Below are 12,988 nucleotides of genomic sequence, written 5' to 3'. Positions count from 1 at the left end.
TTTCCTCTTTGTCTTTGTCTCTGTGTCTGTGTCTGTGTCTGTCTCTGTTTCTCTCTCTCTAACACACACACGCACACATGCAGCATCCACATCTAATAGGTGCTTGGGCTGGAATCAGGTTGCTAAATGCAGAGAGAAGAGAGCAGCAGAGAGAAGAAACACATTCAAGTCTGGAAGCTTAGTCTTTGTGGAGGTTTATTGAGAGTTCTGTAATGTGCAGGAACCTTCTGGAGATCTTCAGGGATGTGGCAGGACTTCAGCAGGAACCAGAGGCAGGCCTGAGCAAGCAGCATGGAGAACCTGCTCTGCTCAGGTCTGGTGAAAGACCCCTTCCAGGGCTAGTTCTCCTTCAGGATTTTGTTGATCCAGGGCCGGTAATGAGAGATTCGGGTGAAGACACCAGGGGGCTTTGCGTCAGGATGTCCATAGGAGACAATGCCCTGGGCCACCCCAGCACACAGAAGAGGACCCCCAGAGTCTCCCTGTGGGGGAGAGAGAAAAAGAGAGAGTAAGCATAAAGGTGAGCTGGGGAAGTCCTTGGTTCCTGCCCACAGGTCTTAGCTTGGAGGCACAGCCAAACCTGGGGTCGGACCCAGGAGCCCTGGCTCTGCAGAAGGTCTGGGTCTGATGCCCCTTCTTCCTTTTCTGGGGAAGCCACCCTGCCTTGTTCATGTCACCCCATGTACCCTGTGCAGCAGACTGGAATAGATGGCCAGAGACTGTCCTGGGCCATGGGAGGATGGACAGTTCCAGTTTCTTTAGTCCTGTGGTACTAAACCCTGGCTGACAATCTTGTGACCCCCGTCTCCTTCCTGGAGAATTCTGGTCCCTGAACAGTGATTTTTGGAGAAGAACCATAGTTGGGGGATCACCTTAAATGCAGATCTTGTCTTCCTGGGATTGCCCACACACAGCTGGAGAGTGTGGTCAAAAGTTGAGAAGTGTTTGCAGGCCTCGGGGTCCATGAGTCTCATCTTCACCTCTTGCAGAGTGTCTGAGCCTGGCTCCATCACACCTGTCTTTCCCCAGCCGGCTACTCGGCACATTCTTCCAGGTGGAACAAAGTCGAATTGGGATGGGAGGGGGAGTGTCCCCACGGCCAGGGTCAGGTTGGCTTTCTTCTTCAACTGTGAATAGAATGAGGGACTGTCAGTGCTAGCAATGGGCTATGGTGCAGCAATCAGGGAGGGACAGAGCAAATTGCTTCACATTAGAGCCAAGTCCAAAGGGGTGAGCTGGGAGGGGGTATAGCCCAGAGGCAGACCAGGGAAATTTCAGGACAGTGGGGACCTGGAGGAGAAGTCTAAGAGAACAGGAAGAGGAAAAGGGGAAGAAAGATGTTGTCACCTTTAGTAACATGATGTCATGGTGAAATAAAATAGAACCATATTTTGGATGAGGGAATTGCTTTACAACCTTCAGCTTCTGCCACGTGTCTTCTTTCTTACTTATGTTATGGGCTCCCAGGATGACTGTCATAGATCTGTTGTGAGGAAGGAAGAAGGGCAAGGAGACGCAGTGCCAGCTTGGGCTTTCTCCTGATATGTGACCGTTTTGAGAAAAGGGAACTGGAGTCTCTCACTGAGCCACTGGACTCCCATTCCCCCTTTTCTTGGGCCACTTGTGGCATTTGGGGGCTCAGGTTTTACTCAGGTAACAGTTTTCTCAAAGAACAGACACAATCTCCAGGACTTCCCCACCACTCCCCAGAATTGCTGGGGAATGAGCAGGCCATGGAAGACCCGGGGGACAGGATTAGCTCTTCCTCTTCAGGGAGCCCTATATGAGGGCCAGCCCTCAGAGCAAGAGGTAACACGGGAAAGCGTGATGTGGTAGGGTCTCATGTGGACCCTGTTCTCTGCCTCCCATGAAAAGGATGGGCTCAGGATCCTGAGAATTAAAGGCCAGTGTTCTTGAAAAGGGACATAGAGGAAGTGGCCCAGAACTGGGCGGGGCCCTGAAAAGTGAGGCAGGTGTCTTGTGTGTTGGGGTGGGAGCAAGGGGAGCTACCTCTGGAGGACAGACCTTGGATGGAGCCTCCTTGTCCTCTGCAGTGGAGCTGAGCTCACAGTGACTGAGGCTCAGAGCATTTATTCAATTATGGCACTAAATTTCTTTAAGCCCAAGTCCTCCCTCTGCTGAAAGTTCACCCGGGCCCAGGGTGTCCGCTTCAGGCCCTACTGCAGGTATATCCCTGGTTGCTATCCTGGTTGTTTATCTTCCACCTGGAGATAAAGAAGTCCCTGTTGTCTCACCTTCCTGAACAGTGAGCGGCTGTCAGCACAAAGTTCCGTCTTATTAGGAAACCACCACAATTCTTCTGGTGGTTCTGAGAAGTGAGAATTACCAGGTAGGCCATGTAGGGGCGGGAGTGTGGCTTGCACTCTGTGCCCCCGATGATCTCTCCTGGAACAGAGAACCCCAGGGCTTGAATACAGACATTGATACTCTCTTCAGAGAAGGTAGAAATTGGGTTAAAGTTGAGAGAGGCTCCCCTTGCATCTCTTACCCTGCATGTAGGGGCGGGAGTGTGGCTTGCACTCTGTGCCCCCGATGATCTCTCCTGGAACAGAGAAACCCAGGGCTTGAATACAGACATTGATACTCTCTTCAGGGAAGGTAGAAATTGGGTTAAAGTTGAGAGAGGCTCCCCTTGCATCTCTTACCCTGTATCCTGCCCAGCTTACCTCACCTGTCTCTTGTATTTGCTTTCCCCACCCAGCTTCCTACATAACGACTCATTCTTTCCTCCAGGCACAACAGCTAACCCTGCCCGAGATGCCATTCAGACATTTTCCACCTCAGATTTTCCCCACTCCCACTCTGCCCCTGGCCCAATCCTCCTCTGTCTCTGTGTAGGACAAGCTGTTCAGGTTCCTGTCTTGGCTTTCGCCACAGCCCATGAGCGATGTCTCATAATAACCAAATCTGTGTAGCCCCGAAGCTCAGAAGATTAAGAGAACATGTACGTTTTCCTGGGGATGCTCCTCTTCCTCCCACTTGCTCTGGGCTTTTCCCCAATCAATGTAGGATTCCTTGTTCCTGGGAACTAACCAAAGGCTGCCAAGAATGGGTGGGCACATCCCAAGTGGAGACTTCATTTGAACTCTTGAAGAGAGACCCTGGGATCCTGTTTAAGCCAGCTACATTCAGACTAAACATCTTTTTTTTTTTTTCTTTTTCTTTTTTGTGACCGGTAAGGGGATCGCAACCCTTGGCTTGGTGTCGTCCGCACCACGCTCAGCCAGTGAGCGCACCAGCCATCCCTATAGAGGATCTGAACCCGCAGCGGGAGTGCCGCTGCCCTCCCAGCACTGCACTCTCCCGAGTGAGCCATGGGGACGGCCCCAGACTAAACATCTTTATTTTAGGAACTGATCCTGCAGATTACAGAATCCGCACCACGCTCAGCCAGTGAGCGCACCAGCCATCCCTATAGAGGATCTGAACCCGCAGCAGAAGTGCCGCTGCCCTCCCAGCGCTGCACTCTCCCGAGTGAGCCATGGGGACGGCCCCAGACTAAACATCTTTATTTTAGGAACTGATCCTGCAGATTACAGAAGGAAGGGCCTGATACTCACCGGCATCAGCTCTGGAGCATAAGAGAAAGAGCAGCATGGAGAGAGAAAGATGCATCTTCTCAGAGAGGCTGCCCATGGCAGGTGCCAGCTTTATTTTTCAGGCTTGAGTTTTATAACTCTCAGCAGGCAAAGGAGGGGCAGCGCTGGTAACCACAGGAACTGGGTAGTCACGCTTTCTTTCTCATTCTAACTGGGCTGTATTTCTGATCAGAAGTTCCAATGGAATCGCCCTCTGTTTTGTAGAGGAGAAGCTGAGCCTGAACTCCCAAGTCCTGGCTCCTGGAATGAACCCTTAACCATGTTGCCTTATCTGGGGTAGGAGGTGGGAACTGGAAGGATCACATCTTTCCCAGTTAGGGCAGCTTGTTGCAGAGCTGGGGAAGATCTTCACATTGGGCATTCAGAAACATGTGTACTTTTATGGCTATGGCCCACAGTAGAAAATGCATTTTGTAAAAAGACCCAATGCATGTACACATGTATGTGTGAGTACATATGCACAAACACACATGCACACACACAAGTGAATCAAAAGTCTCAGGAAAAAATATTTATTCTGATTATGTACAGTTCTATTAGTTTCCACTCCATTCTCTTCCATTCTATTCCAATACATGTTAAAACTTGAACAGCACCCCACTTAAAGCATGATTACCTTCAACTTGAAAAACATTGATCTGGGTCTCTCTCTTCTTCTGAACCAAATGTTCATTGGCAGAGGAAGAGAAAAATCTAAGGAGAATAGATGGGGGAAGGGAACAGACTCTAGGATAGGACTTTATACACATCATCACAAGAGCAAGCAGGACTGGACTTAGCACTTTCTAAGACCATATGCATATCATTTATTGTTACGACTCTCAGATACATTATTACTTTCACAGCAACCCTGTAAAGGGGTATTATTATCTCAGTTTTATTGACCCAGCTACCAAGGCTTATGGTTCAGAATTAGATTTTCCTAATTCCAAATCAAGGGCCCTTTCTGTTTGACCACCAAAGAGAAGTAGAGGAATAGAGTCCCACCGATGGGGAGGGGAAGTATAGATGTAGGAGGAGGAAAACTTTCTCCAGGGGCTGGGGCTTCCTACTGTCACATTAGAAATTAAGCTTGGTTTTGCTGAAGTAGAATATACACAGGTGTTAGTATCTAAGGTTTTGCTTGTTTTCCCCCCACAATAACCTCGGGAAGTACCATAACTATCACTTTACACATGTGGAACTGAGACTCAGACACATTAACATGACCAAGATCATACAACTCATAGCTATCAGAACTGAGTTTTAAGTACATATCAGAGATGGGGACACACAGGGGATAAATACCTTTCCCAAATCATCCACTCTGTCCTTCGTCTCAGCTTAGGCTTGTGACTGGGTGATCCATTTTTTAGCACATATGGGCTGGGTTTTCTGTTGCCCTTGGCATAATTTCCTAAGCCCCAATCACAGTTTTGACATTCTCTAGAATAAGACGTTTACACACCTTCCTAATGTCTTCTCATATCTGGGCATCTTAGGAGTCTTTGACCTACTTTCTTCACTCTGGTCTGGTTACCAGATAAAATACAAAATTCCCAGTTAAATTTGTGTTTCAGATGAACAACAAATCATTTTTCAGTATAATTATGTTCCAGATATTGAATGAGACATACTTATAGTAAAGAAATTGTTGTTTTCCTGAAATTCAAAATTAACCAGGAGTTCTGTATTTTTATTTGCTAAAGCTGGCAACCTTACCCTGGGCATGCCACAATCAGCAGAAGAGAGGAGGATCTGGAGCTGGAGAAGTTGTGTCCTGTGGCTCTGCATCAGTTAGACCAAAAGGCAGAAGCTTAAACAAATGAAGGGTTTCTGTTTTGCTCTCATGTGATAAGAAATTGTGAGGTAGTTAGTCCAGGGCTAGTGTGAAAGCTCCACAGCCTCAAGGTTCAGATCCACCAGGACTCAAGTTTTGTTTCACCTTCCTGTCTGAAGATGAGGGAATGGAATAGGTTCAGCCAAATTCAGAAATGAGGACTATACTATCTGCCTATATTTTCTTCCTTACTCCGTCATGTGTGTATTTGTGTTTTTTAACAGATTTCCTTTTTCTCTCTCTTCTGCTATCCATCTGCTATTTTATATATAGTAAGTTGGTAGTGTACTTTGAAGTTTATTCTAATGTTATCAAGTTGGGAGTCTACAGAATATCAGGTTGGAAGTGTGACTAAAGTAGAGGTGGAATGAATATCACCTGGAGATCTTGAACTTGGAATTAAAAGCAGTAACTGAAGAGATTGGTTATTTTAGTTCTGGGGAGTCAAGCTTCATTTTCCTTTGTATAAAAAGTAGTGAGAATTATGTCCAATGGGAGAATTTTTGGTTTTAGAAAGTTTAAGTATGGAAAAAGTGTGCGTGTTGTTGTTGGGCAACCAAGTGATGGTAGGTATATGCTATATATGCGACTCCTTGGTGTCTTTTGAATACTCTTCCTATGTTACTCTTCCTGTGTTCCAATTCTTCAAATTGAGAATGCCCAATTATGATTCTTACCTTCTTAAGGTGGAAGCTGCAAACTTCCTTTCCCAGCTTCTCTTGTATTTAGGGCCCAGTCATGTGATCTAGACTCTGTCAATCTAATGAACAGGTATAAAATTTAATCTAAAAGAGCTAGCTGGGTCCCCTCACTACAGGCCTGCCTACTGGCCCCACTCAAGAAGTGGCAACCAGGCCTCCTTTCATCAGGTCTGCTTCTCAACTTAACCCACTACCCAAGAAGCTGCTGGCTGGCCCCCCTCTCTGAAGCCCCTCCTAGAGGCCTCATCCACTGCCCAAGAGGTGGCTGGCTGGTCCCCCTCTCTGCAGATCAGCTTTCCAACCTTGCCCAGCACTCAAGGAGCTAATAGATGGGCCACATTTCTGAAGCCCTGCCTCAAGGTCTTGCCCACTTTGTGTGAAGTGGCTGACTGGGCCCACTCTCTAAATGTCTGCCTAGCAGTCTTGCCTACCACTTGAGAAACAGCTGGTCAGATCCCCTCTAATCAGGACCCCTTCCTGACCTCATCAACCATCTAGAAGCTGCTGGCAGAGACACTTCTCTGCAGCCCCACCTTGAGGCCTCACTTACCACCCAGGAAGGAGTTGGTTAGGCTCCCTCCTGGAAAGCCCACTTCCCGACCTCATCCATTGCCTGAGAAGCAGCTAGCCATCTCTCCTCTCTGCAGCGTACCTTGAGGCCTCACCCACCACCTGAGAAGCAGCTGGCCAACCTCTCTTTCTCAGAAGGCCCACTTTCTGGCCTTGCTCAGTGCACAAGAAGTGGGTCATTAGCCCCACCCCTGGCAGATCAGCTCCCGATTGACACCCTAGGATGCATTTGCATGTGAAAGTCTTTCCCCATGTAAACTGTTCTACAAAACTCAAAGAGATGACTATACCACCAGATACATAGATATCAATGCAGTGAAACAGGAAACAGGAAACCACCAAAGAAACACAATAATGCTTCAGAACTGATCCCAAAGAATTGGAAACTGCTGATTTGCCAGAAAAGGAATTCAAGTTAATCATCTTAAGGAAATCCACTGAGATACAAGAGAATACAGGCAAACAATTCAAAGAGATCAGAGAAACAATTTATGCTCTGAATGAGTAATTCAAGAAAGAGATTGATGTCATTTAAAAAAATCAAACAGAAATGTTGGAATTGAAGAATTTATTTATTTTTTTTATTTTTTATTTATTTATTTTTTTTATTATTTTTATTTTGTCAATATACAATGTAGTTGATTATTATGTCCCATCACCGAAACCTCCCTCCCTCCTCCCTCTCCCCACTCCCGCCCAAGTGTGTCCTCTCCATTTGCTTGTTGTAAGAACTTCAAAAAAAATTGTAGTTGTTATATCTTCCTCTCCCCCCACCCCCCGGTTTTCCGGGGTGTATATTTAAATCCTTGATCCATTTTGAGTTGATTTTAGTATATGGTGAGAGGTATGGGTCTAGTTTCAATCTCCTGCATATGGATATCCAGTTATCCCAGCACCCTTTGCTGAAGAGGGAGTCCCGACCCCAGTGAATAGGCTTGGTGCCTTTGTCGAAGATCAAATGGCAGTAAGTGTGTGGGTTGATTTCTGGGTGCTCTATTCTATTCCATTGATCAGAGTCTCTGTTTTTATACCAGTACCATGCTGTTTTGGTTATTATAGCTTTGTAGTATAGTTTAAAGTCAGGTAGAGTAATACCTCCAGCTTTATTTTTTTTGCTCAGCGTTGCTTTGGCTATTCGTGGTCTTTTGTTATTCCAGATAAATGACTGTATAGTTCTTTCCATTTCTGAGAACTCTTTGCCTAATTCTAGGTCACAAAGATATTCTCTCATTTTTTTTTCCCCTGAAAATTTCATAGTTTTAGTTTTAGGCCTGTGATTCATTTTGAGTTAATTTTTGTATACTCAAGATTTAGGGCGAGGTTCATTTTTTTCTTTTGCATATAGTGTCATGAGAATTAAATGAGGCATTGTATGTAAAGTAGTAAGTGGAAACTCAAAAAAGTTAGTACTTTCCCTTGAATTTTTGAATGGCCTTGGAATAAACAAATTGCTTCACGGATATGGCTCTGACCTGTTGAGATGTGCACCTATAAGGGCAGAGGTATGGCTCATCTTAACACTGGAAGTCCCTGGGTGAATTGTAAGTCCACAGAACAGTTATCACCTTCACTCATCTCCAGATTTTTGTAAATGTGTTCCCTTTGGACCAAAGTTTTCCTTCACTTGTAGGTTTGCTTGGCTCTTACCTGGGTGTTGAGGAACAGCAGTGTCTTTTATGATGGTGGCTTTGAGTAAAAATTAGTTTGAACTATCTAAAGGCCAAGTAGAGGGCAGACACAAGCCGTGAGTGCTCACAAGTGTGCCAGTCAGGGCTGGGACTGGGGCAAGGCAGGAGAGGCACCGTGGGCACACGGCTGCAGGAGGCGCTCACTTTGAGTCATGCACATGTCTCCCTACAGGACTTTCTCCTTACATTTTGTCCCCCAAGTGCCTCCCCTGGTCCTGGCCCTGGCGGCAGCTTCTTGCAGGGAGAGGCCATAGACATGGAGCAGCCAGAGGGCTGGGCTCAGGAGCTGGGAGCAGCAGACTGTGAGCATGAGGCGTGAGTAAAGCGCTGGGCCTGTTAGTCTAATCACTATATTAAAAAAAAGTTTTCCGAGGCAGGCTAGAGCTACACTCCGTAAATGTGGTTTTAACAATCTCTTTACCCACCTCACCACAGACTCTTTTCTTGATATGTTTGAATGGCAAAGCATTTATGAATTTAAAGCCTACCGAGTATAAAATATTTATTAGAATAAATAGGTACTTTTTGAGAAAATCTTAACTTTCTAACATTCTGCTTTAACTCCTATGTTAGTTTCCTAGGGCTGCTGTAAGAAAGTACTACAACAGGTGGCTTAAAATAACAGAATTTATTCTCTCACAGTTCACAGTCTAAAATCAAGGCGTCAGCAGGGCTGGCTCCCTGTGAGGGCTGTGAGGAAGGATCTGTCCCATGCCTCTCTCCTAGCTTCTGGTGACAGCTGGCAATCCTTGGCATTCGTTGGCTTGTAGATGTGTCATTTAGGCTTTGCCCCAATTTTCACATTACCCTCTCCCTGTGTGTCTCTCTCTCCCTTCTTATCAGGGCACCCGTCATGTTGGACTAAGGGTCCACCCTACTCCAGTATGACCTCATGTTAACTAATTACATTTGCAACTGTGCTCTTTCTAAATAAGGTCACATTCTAAGGCAATGGGAGTTGAGACTTCAACTATTTAACTTCAATATTTTTTGTTGGGGGGGACACAGTACAACTCATAATAATTCCTTCAGTGCCTACACATGCTAAGCCATGCCTCTGTTACGGTAGAAGTTGTCAGGGTTACTGGGATGCAGAAGAGACAATCCCCAGGTTCCTGGGGGGGGGGCTGACATTGGGGGGAGGTAGAGAAGCACATATTTTCCTGTTGGGCTTTTTGGCCTGGGTCCTAGCAACTGTGAAGACCCAGGAGGAACTGGTTCTTTTGCATGTCTCTGTGTGCTGCCCTCAGCTGTCCAGAGGCCCTCTTCCATTGGGGTGAGGTAGAGAAGCACATATTTTCCTGTTGGGCTTTTTGGCCTGGGTCCTAGCAACCGTGAAGACCCAGGAGGAACTGGTTCTTTTGCATGTCTCTGTGTGCTGCCCTCAGCTGTCCAGAGGCCCTCTTCCAACTAGTCTGGAAAAAGCCCTCTCCTCTGGATGGTATTTCCTGCTGCCCTTGTGGTGCTGTGACTCTCTTATCACTCTTGGTGCCTGTCAGGCAGGCCCACTCCTGGGGCCCCATCCTCTACATCTCGACTTAATCCTGTAGTGATGATGACGATGATCTTATCATTTTTGTGGTGGCTGGGCCACCAACTGCTCTTTCCATGTCAGGGGTCCGTGTGATGCAGTGGTAGCCATGTGGAAAGCTCTTGTATTCCAGTTCAGCCTGTGGAGTCAGCCCAGCTCCTAGCAAATCTCCACTGGCCCTGCTACTTCTCGTGGGCCAGGCTGGCAGGGCAGGCTGCGCACTCTCTCCACACATCCTATTGCCCAGCTTCCTGGGAAGAAGGGCCACCCTGTGTGTGTGCTGTCCTTAGGGTCTGGGGTAAAGAGTGGCTGGGGCCTTGGCTACAACTCAGTGTGTGTTCTGGTCTCCCAAGAAAACATGCACACAGTGTCTCTGCTCTTTGTATTTCACATTTTAAAACTCTTATCTAATCATACAAATTTAAAACAAGACTTAGGAAAAAAAAAATCATCCCTCCCTACTGTCACCTCATCCTAGTTCTATCAGTACGCCGGCTAGCCCCGAGGTACGTGGAGTCGGGCCAGGAATCCTGGCTCTTCATGGAGTCACACGTTAGGGGTTTAGTGTCTTTTTTCTCTCTGGCAAAGGCCGACAACTCTAGGTCCTGTCTCCCTCCACCTTCTCCCTTCTTTTCCTAGAGCTCTGTGTGGCAGACTGAATGGGAAGGTCAGAGGCAGGACCTGGGTATGGGAAGATGAAATCCAGAAGGAGGATTCCAGTCCCCGCAGTGCTAGAAACACATGAATACAGACACCACTCCCTGTCTTAGGTGACTTCTTGATGCCACCCCCTCCCAGGAGGATACTGTCTCACTATGTGGTGAGAAAGTGTAGGTGTCTGGTCACCTTGTATGCTGATCTTCTCTTCCTGGGATTGCCCACACAGATTTGGAATTTAGGATGATAAAACGGAAAGTGGCTGCAGGCCTCCATGAGTCTCAGCTTCACCTCTCTCAGAGTATCAGACTCTGGCTCTGTTACGCCTGTACTGCCCCAGCCAGCTGCCTGGCACATTCTCCCAGGGTGAATGATGGTAGACCAGGTGGGCAGGGGAACTGTCCCCATAGCAGGGGTCAGCTTGGTTCTTGTTTATAGATGTGAGGGGAGGGAGAGTAGATGAATGACAATCCCAGGGAAGGTGGGGGCTGTGATGTGGCAGCGGCTCCCTGGGGTAGGGCCAGGAGTTTCTCCCCAATGGGGTGGTGATGACATGGAGTGGGAGGGCAGAACCTGAGGAGATGGGGTGGAAGAGAGGGAATGAGAAAGGCACAGGCCAGGAAGGGGGAGCTGAAAGTGCAAGAAAGATAATTGCACCTTCAGTAACATGATGTCACTGAGATTGGTAAAGAAGTTGTAATTCGGGTGAATGAATTGTTCTGTGACTTCCAGCTACTGCCATGTGGGTTCTTCCTGTTTCATGTTATGAGCTCCAACAGTGACAGTAATGTGCCTGTTGAGAGGGAAAAGAGAGGCAGGAAAATGTGCCAGTCTGGAGATGACAAATGAAATGACCCAGTTCCTCCCAATATACATGGCTGGCCATCAGAGATGAGCAGGCAGGAGAACCTCTCCTGGGTCACTATAAAGTTGTGTAGGAACTCTGGTTCCTACAGTTCCTCACGTGAAGAGAGAACCAGTCAAAATTTCCTCACCTTCCTTGGCAATGAGCAGCTGTCATTACAAATTCTTGACTTATGAGAAACCCACCACAGTTGTCAACATAACCTTTGTTAGTGATGATTTCCAGATGGGCCACGTAGGGGCAAGAGTGTGGCTTGGACTCAATGCTGCTGATAATCTCCCCTGAAACAAGAACCTCAGGTCCCCAGCGTGGGCCTACAGATCCTCCCAACAGAGCACCACATGAAGAAGATGGGGTTAAGGCTCAGGGCCTCGACCTGAGCCTCGTCCTCTCTCCTTACGTAGCTCGGCCCCTCCGTGCATGTCTCTTTTTTTTGCTTTTCCTACCCCAATCTACCCTGTCAGTCCTCATCTTCCTTCTCAGAACACAATGGCCAGTCTTGATTTTGAGTTGTCATTTCATGTAGACATTTCTTCATGTTTTCCTCCTGACCTTCTCAACACAAGAGCAAGGCCAGAAAAGGGCCATGAATCAGAATCATGGGTAGTTTCAGGAAAACAGGTTAAGGGGAACTTCCAAAACAGTTTTCTGCCTCTTTCTGCACCCAACTTCCTGTCCCTAGGAAACTGTCATCAACTGCAGGAGAGAGTATAACTCTTCCAGGTAGAGAATTCCCCCACGACACTTGCAAATGGATCCTGCAGCCTCATTTCAGGGTCTTCTCTGACCCAGGTCAACTAGTTTGGAACCGGAGCTGAGGATCCAGAGGATAAAAAGTTACACCCCACACTCACCAGCTCCAGCTTCAGGAGGCAAGAGAAAGACCAACAAGAGTAGGGCCTGCATTTTTTCAGAGATGCTGCCCGTGGTAAGCTTCTCTGCCACCTCTTTCCCCAGGCCCTGCTTGTATAACCTTAGAAGTAAAAGAAAGGGGACGGCTGGAAACCACATAAGCCTCCTAGTCATGCTTTGTTTTTCACTTTGGCCTGATTATCTTCCTCATCAGAAGTTCTCGTGATTCTACTCTGTGCTGTGCTGACTGACGCTGCGGTCTGATCCCAAGAGTCCTAGATGGGGCATGTACTTTTTTCATCCAAAGCAGCTCTCTAGAAGTAGAATAATAACACAAATGGAGGGGGGAGTTTTAGAGGCTGTGGGAATCTAGAACAGGGATCAGCAAACTTTTTCTGTAAGTATTTTCAGCTTTGAGGGCCTGTCACTGTGGTAGCTATTCAACCCTGCTGTTACAACACAAAAGCAGCCATAGCAATATGGGGGGAGTTTTAGAGGCTGTGGGAATCTAGAACAGGGATCAGCAAACTTTTTCTGTAAGTAAGTATTTTCAGCTTTGAGGGCCTGTCACTGTGGTAGCTATTCAACCCTGCTGTTACAACACAAAAGCAGCCATAGCAATACGTAAAAACAGAGGTGTGTTTCAATATAACTGTATTTACAAAAACAGGTGGTTTGCCAACCC

At 47.1% G+C, this 12,988-nt stretch overlaps 2 protein-coding genes across 2 annotated transcripts; both read right to left on the bottom strand.

Annotated features, from left to right (window-relative positions):
* Positions 1 to 294: 294 nt before the first annotated feature.
* On the bottom strand, positions 295 to 3,648 carry LOC103590135 (chymase-like). Its single transcript, XM_008572290.1, has 5 exons — positions 3,582 to 3,648; positions 2,256 to 2,406; positions 1,348 to 1,483; positions 873 to 1,127; positions 295 to 482 (listed from the first exon to the last, which is right to left on the bottom strand). Exons 1-5 carry the CDS (start codon positions 3,634 to 3,636, stop codon positions 339 to 341), a joined length of 741 nt encoding a protein of 246 aa, XP_008570512.1. The 5' UTR covers positions 3,637 to 3,648; the 3' UTR covers positions 295 to 338.
* A 7,094-nt stretch (positions 3,649 to 10,742) lies between these two features.
* LOC103590176 (mast cell protease 4-like) lies at positions 10,743 to 12,357 on the bottom strand. Its single transcript, XM_008572359.1, is given in 4 exon segments — positions 10,743 to 11,016; positions 11,236 to 11,379; positions 11,582 to 11,732; positions 12,306 to 12,357. Coding segments are annotated over 4 exon segments (621 nt in total).
* Between the last annotated feature and the right edge of the window lie 631 nt (positions 12,358 to 12,988).

This window comes from Galeopterus variegatus, unplaced genomic scaffold, assembly GCF_000696425.1.
Source record: "Galeopterus variegatus unplaced genomic scaffold, G_variegatus-3.0.2 Scaffold774, whole genome shotgun sequence".
In the NCBI taxonomy this organism is placed as follows: Eukaryota; Metazoa; Chordata; class Mammalia; order Dermoptera; family Cynocephalidae; genus Galeopterus; species Galeopterus variegatus.
Note: the sequence above shows the minus strand (reverse complement) of the source record. Positions and strands in the feature narration are given on the sequence as shown.